The 5,258-nt window shown below is 38.6% G+C and overlaps 1 protein-coding gene across 1 annotated transcript; it reads right to left on the bottom strand.

The window, feature by feature from the left end:
* LOC103704965 (AP2-like ethylene-responsive transcription factor AIL1) lies at positions 1-4,573 on the bottom strand. Its single transcript, XM_039129497.1, has 9 exons — positions 4,167-4,573; positions 2,408-3,074; positions 2,230-2,312; positions 2,077-2,085; positions 1,876-1,964; positions 1,679-1,752; positions 1,235-1,285; positions 1,021-1,097; positions 1-630 (listed from the first exon to the last, which is right to left on the bottom strand). Exons 1-9 carry the CDS (start codon positions 4,381-4,383, stop codon positions 158-160), a joined length of 1,740 nt encoding a protein of 579 aa, XP_038985425.1. The 5' UTR covers positions 4,384-4,573; the 3' UTR covers positions 1-157.
* Between the last annotated feature and the right edge of the window lie 685 nt (positions 4,574-5,258).

The following is a 5,258-nucleotide window of genomic DNA, read 5'->3' as shown; positions in this document are numbered from 1 at the left end:
TTGAATCAGAAAGGTAAGAAATGAATCTTAGCACCTTAAATCCATGAACCGGAACTTGTCACTACAAAACTTTTGAGCAAAGAACTTGTCACTACAAAATCCCACTCAGCCAAGATAACATGATCATGCAAACAAAAGGATCGATCCCTCTGAGAACTCATTTGTTCCACAGTGCAAACATGGGAAGCTGGTAAGCCACTTGAAACCCTGTCGGCCGAGCTTCAGCTGTCATCCAGTCCATATTCCCCCTAACTCCTCCATGCCCATTACCATTTTGATCACTGTTCTCATGTTTCAGTGCATTTAAAGGGACAGCATGCCCCCTCCCTGTCCTGCCGCTTGTTGTGGAGTCTGCATTGCTCATGGAAGAAGAAACAAGAGAGTTTGCGACGCTTCGAGCCGAATTGGGGGGCTCCAATGGCTCATCATGCCTCCCGGTGAGGCTAGTGTGCTCTGCAAGAGAAAGGGAGTTCTTGGGGGATCGTTTCGCAAGATCACCAGCGATGAGGCTTGAGCTCGAGCAAATGCGTTTAACATCATACTTTGTGATATCAAAGTTGGTCACTGCATTCAGTCCTCTGAACTTGATGGCAGCAATGTCGTAGGCCTCTGCAGCTTCCTCTTGAGTGCCTGCACTTACAAACTATAATTACATGGTGGTTCGAAGGCCTTCGAGCAATTTGATTTTTCTTTTCTTGAGCAAACAAGTAATGACTCACCAAGTAGAGTTAATACTGTTCCATTGCCATGAAATAAGAAAGACGCAAGAAAATAAAAAATGGCACGAAGCGTTGAAAACTACTAATGGATTACAACATTGACATGGACTCTCAGATTAAATTAAATAGGACTATTAAAATATCGCAAGATGGTGCCATGAACTTTTCTTTGTTTTTTGGGAGGTATTTAGCAGAGTAGAAGATAGAGTAATACAACCATCTTGGTATACAGAAAACTTGCAAAAATAAAACAAATAAAATGGGACTATTGGTATTGCTTGTTTGTAGAGGAGCAACTCACTGAAAGTTCCAAGGTATAAGTCCTTGTTGCCTGCAACCCTCCCAATTCTAGCTTGCCACCTCCCATGTTGGTGATGCCTATAGATACATAGACAGAAGGAGAAAGATATGAGACAGATTGAGAGTTTGTAATGGAAATTTCTTAATGGAAGCTTGAATGTGGAAAGTAGTAAACAAACTGAGTTTTGATATTAATGAACTTGTTTGAAGAGAACCTTGTGACCCCTCTGTACATAGATGCACCTCGAGAAAAACCACTGCTGTTCCTGAAGTCATCCAAGAGAAAAACTTAAATTGTATAAAAATGGCAGAGGATTGTTCATATTTCTTCCATATCAGTTAAGAGACACACATATGCAGTGATGATGAAGGAATCAAAATTCACAAAGCAAAGATGTTCTTGTTCAACAACAAAAGTAAAATGATATTGAGATTAAATACCCTAGCTTCACAAGTAAGATGTGTTTGGAAGTAAAATAAAAAGGGAATTCCATCAATGCATGAATCAATCTCTTTAAACAGTGTCAGAAAGAAGCATAAAAAGGCAATTTTATCTATTTAAAAAGAAGGGTGCATTTGTATATCACCTACAAAATAAGCCACAAAAAAAGTTGAAGATTTTCGGTCATACATAAAACAAATGATAGAGGTATATAAACCTTCTTAAATAGGCTACAAACTCCTGCCTTGTCATGTTCTTCATCTCTTCTATCTCTTTCTCATAACTGCTAAGCTGAGAACAGTCATGAACAGAACAGTTAACTGGTTAAGATGGAATATACAAGCAACAATTTGTGTCCTCCACTGGATTACAAAATAAAAGAAACTGAAACAGAGGAAAAAAGCAACAACTTACTGAAAAATTTAATTGAGTGGTTGGACCCCAGTATTTGAGTGCAGCTAAATCATATGCCCTTGCTGCCTTCTCTTCCTTATCATAACCCCCTAAAGCAGACAGGGGAAAGCAAAATGTACATTACTACACTCTTAAGGTTAGTGATAAGAAATGACAATGTGGTTGAAAAAAAAAATCATCAAGAGTAACCTTCGATCTTACCTAAGTAAACTGTTCGTGTGCGGTCATCCATCAAAAGAACAAGGAGAAAAAAAGGAAACAAAAGACTCTAATGTTAGTATCTAATACCACATTCTTAAAACCACTAATCTTCAAGATTTTTTTCTTTCAACACAGATGTCTTTTATTGTCTACCTTGTCTACCCTTTCTAGTTTGACCTTCTTTCCTGCAACTGTTGTCCCACAGATGGGCTTCATATCTTCCTGTCCATCTATGCCTATAGAAGCCAAATAATAACATTAGTTATGATAAATAGTCACACACACACACACACATATATATATCATGCAAAATGCAGTCCAACAGACCCACCTGGTGACTCCTCTGTACTGAGAGGTCCTTTGGCCAAAAGTTTCAGTGGATTTACGTGGAATTGGCTCTTGGTTCATCGGCTTGGCCACCAGAGAGTTTCGACCATTGTCAGAAAAATGTGATGAGGCAGCTGGAATAATTTCATCAGCTCCAAAAGGCACACTTGGACTCATTGAAAGAGTTAGAGATTGGGAGTTGCATTCAAAGGCCTCAGCCAATTGCTTCTCCATTGGTGTAGACAAATTCTGCCTCAGCCGAGACTTGAATCCTGATATGGATGCTGCACCATCTAATCCCACACTGTATGTTGAGTTAGTAACGGGGTTGTGGTTGGGCATGAGAAATTGGGGCTTGAGGTTGTAAGTTTGATCAAATGATTGCTTAGACTGGTGGAAGGACTGAAAAAGTTTATACGAGTTTTGTATCTCTTCCTCTTTCTCCTTGTTTCCATTGCTAAATGATGGAGGCATGTTAATATTGATGCTAGGACTAGTTGGGTTATGGTAGTAGAAGTCATGGAAGGAGGAGATGGATTGATGGCTCTGGCTCTCTTTATTGGTGTTCTCAGAGTACCCACCCAAAAGGTCTTCTAGCTTTGGCCCTTCTCTTTCCTCATCAGCACTCTTGTTGGTGAATGTGGCGGCCATGGAAGCCTCATAATTCCAATCTACAAACACAGTATCTTTTTGAGTTATTCAATTTTCTAATTTGGCATAAATTGATCCAATATGGAGAGAAAATAAAAATGGGATACCCCCACATGAATAGATAGATTTGGTGATAATTAAAGGCACTGGCAGAAGAGCGCAATCTAAGAATAGTGCAGAGAGAACAAATACTCTGCATCCATCATGTACTTAATAGATTAATTGGACCTTGCAATTTTTAAACCAACAAAAAGAAAAAAAGGAAAGAAGTCTACATGATCATTATGACAAAAGATAATGACATAATATTTATACAAATAACAGCACTAGGGAAAATAAGCAATAACAACGCATGGAAGAGATGAAAGACATGGAAGACACAAATCAGCAAAACAGAGAGAAGAGCTTTTAACAGTTGCATAGGTCCATCCCTTCTCATATATTACATGAATTTCTCTCTCTTGGATATTTAAGTTTGATGGATTTTGCTTGGAGCGAGAACATAATTCAGCATGGGCAATGATCTCACCATTTAAAAAAAAAAAAAAACAGTGGCCAATGAGAAAATGGGGCGAAATATAATTTTCAGAATAACTTGACCAAAACAGAGGGAGAGAGAGAGATCTCCAAGAGCAAAAGAATAGCTAGAAGTAGTACAAGTTCACATAAATGAAAGATGGAAGCACGCCTTCGAAGAACAACCATGAGAAATGGTGCTACGAACTTAAAAATAGATCAAAAGAAAGCAAAATGATAAAAGCCTCAGGGGCTAAAACCTACAGAAGGGATGCCAAGAGCCCAAGGAGCCAAACGATTCGACTAGGACTCATTACTCAATATATTACAGTAGGTTTTCAAACCTACGATTGATTGCATGATATCAACGGGAGAGAAGAAAATCCAATTAAAACTTCCAGAAGTGGATCCAAAACTTGATGACCAAAGCTGGAAAAGTGAAAGAAAGATGCCAACTTAGAAGTAGAAGAGACTAGAAGACAGCTAACATAAGCACGCCATAACAAATAACAAGAGGATGGCATTCTGATCTTTTTTAAAAGAAAACAGCAGAAAGCGTAGTAGGAATTCAAGAGGATTAGGACTGAGAGTTGTACCTGGTGCACCATGAGGAGGCTTAGAGAGTGGCTCCAGGAGGCAGAGAGAACCATCAGAGCATATAGGCAAAAGAGGCAAAGGAGTACCAAGGCCCACATTCCCGCCACCCTCTCCACCACCTGCAAAGCCTTCCTCTTGGTGGTGGTGGTGGTGGTGGTGGTGGTTTTGGTGGTTGTGGGGGTGGTGATGGGGGGAGAGAGGGAGATAAATGTCCATGGTAACGGAAGAGAGCTTCGGAAGATGGCTAAAGCCCAGAAGCCTAAGTTAAAGGATCATGGACAGCTCTCTCTCTCTCTCTCTCTTCTTCCTCCCTAGTTTACATATTCTTTTTGGTGCTCAAACTCCAAAAATGGACTTGCATGAGATGAGCATTGAAACCAGACTGGAGAAACTTATTTTGGCTTTGGGTGTCGCTCTCTCCTCCTGTCTCTCTGGTGTCTACCCCTGTACGAGGGCTGTAACTCTTGCCTCCTTGGAGATCGTTCCCTGGGTCCACCCTATGCGCGTCCTGCAGAGCAATTCCTTTTTACCCGCGATAAACTTGAGAAGCCATGGCAGCTTCACGACTCCAAAAGATTTCACTTCTTTATTATTATATATAAATATATATAATTCTAAAATTTGTTTTATTTATATTAGTTTTAAGATCTTAGTTGTAAAGGAGAAAAAAAAAATACTGAGTAGTTTTTCTCTCTCTTCTCCTCTTGGCTATACTACTTAACACTATTCACATCCAGAATTTCTTCTATAGAAAATTTATGTATTCCTAAAAGAGAAACATCAAAAAAAAATAACTCTCTTTCATTCTTTTCATGCACCAAAAATACTTAAATAGTAATTTTATGTGTTTTTTTCTATTATATCGGACACTTGACCTTAAACATATTCCAAAAGTGGAAAAATACATAGTTCAACCTCTTTCGAAGCAACTTATGAAACTTCAAAATTCTATTTAGTATTCTTTATTTTATCAATCTATAAATAAAATTTTAATTTTTTATATTTATTTTTTGTTTTAAGCAAATTATTCAGCCTCAAATTTTAGGATGCAAGAGCAAGAGCATCACTGCATTCCTTATATATTCATGTAT

Source organism: Phoenix dactylifera, chromosome 8 (genome assembly GCF_009389715.1).
Source record: "Phoenix dactylifera cultivar Barhee BC4 chromosome 8, palm_55x_up_171113_PBpolish2nd_filt_p, whole genome shotgun sequence".
Lineage (NCBI taxonomy): Eukaryota > Viridiplantae > Streptophyta > Magnoliopsida > Arecales > Arecaceae > Phoenix > Phoenix dactylifera.
Note: the sequence above shows the minus strand (reverse complement) of the source record. Positions and strands in the feature narration are given on the sequence as shown.

What these genes read in the sequence shown, in the direction of transcription:
- LOC103704965 (XM_039129497.1), bottom strand. Translation starts at nt 4,383, where the DNA reads ATGGACATTTATCTCCCTCTCTCCCCCCATCACCACCCCCACAACCAC. An exon ending in GCCTCCTCATGGTGCACCAG is followed by an intron (nt 3,075 to 4,166) that starts GTACAACTCTCA and finishes CTGTGTTTGTAG; the next exon opens with ATTGGAATTATGAGGCTTCC. An exon ending in TTTGTAGCCTATTTAAGAAG is followed by an intron (nt 1,286 to 1,678) that starts GTTTATATACCT and finishes GGATGACTTCAG; the next exon opens with GAACAGCAGTGGTTTTTCTC.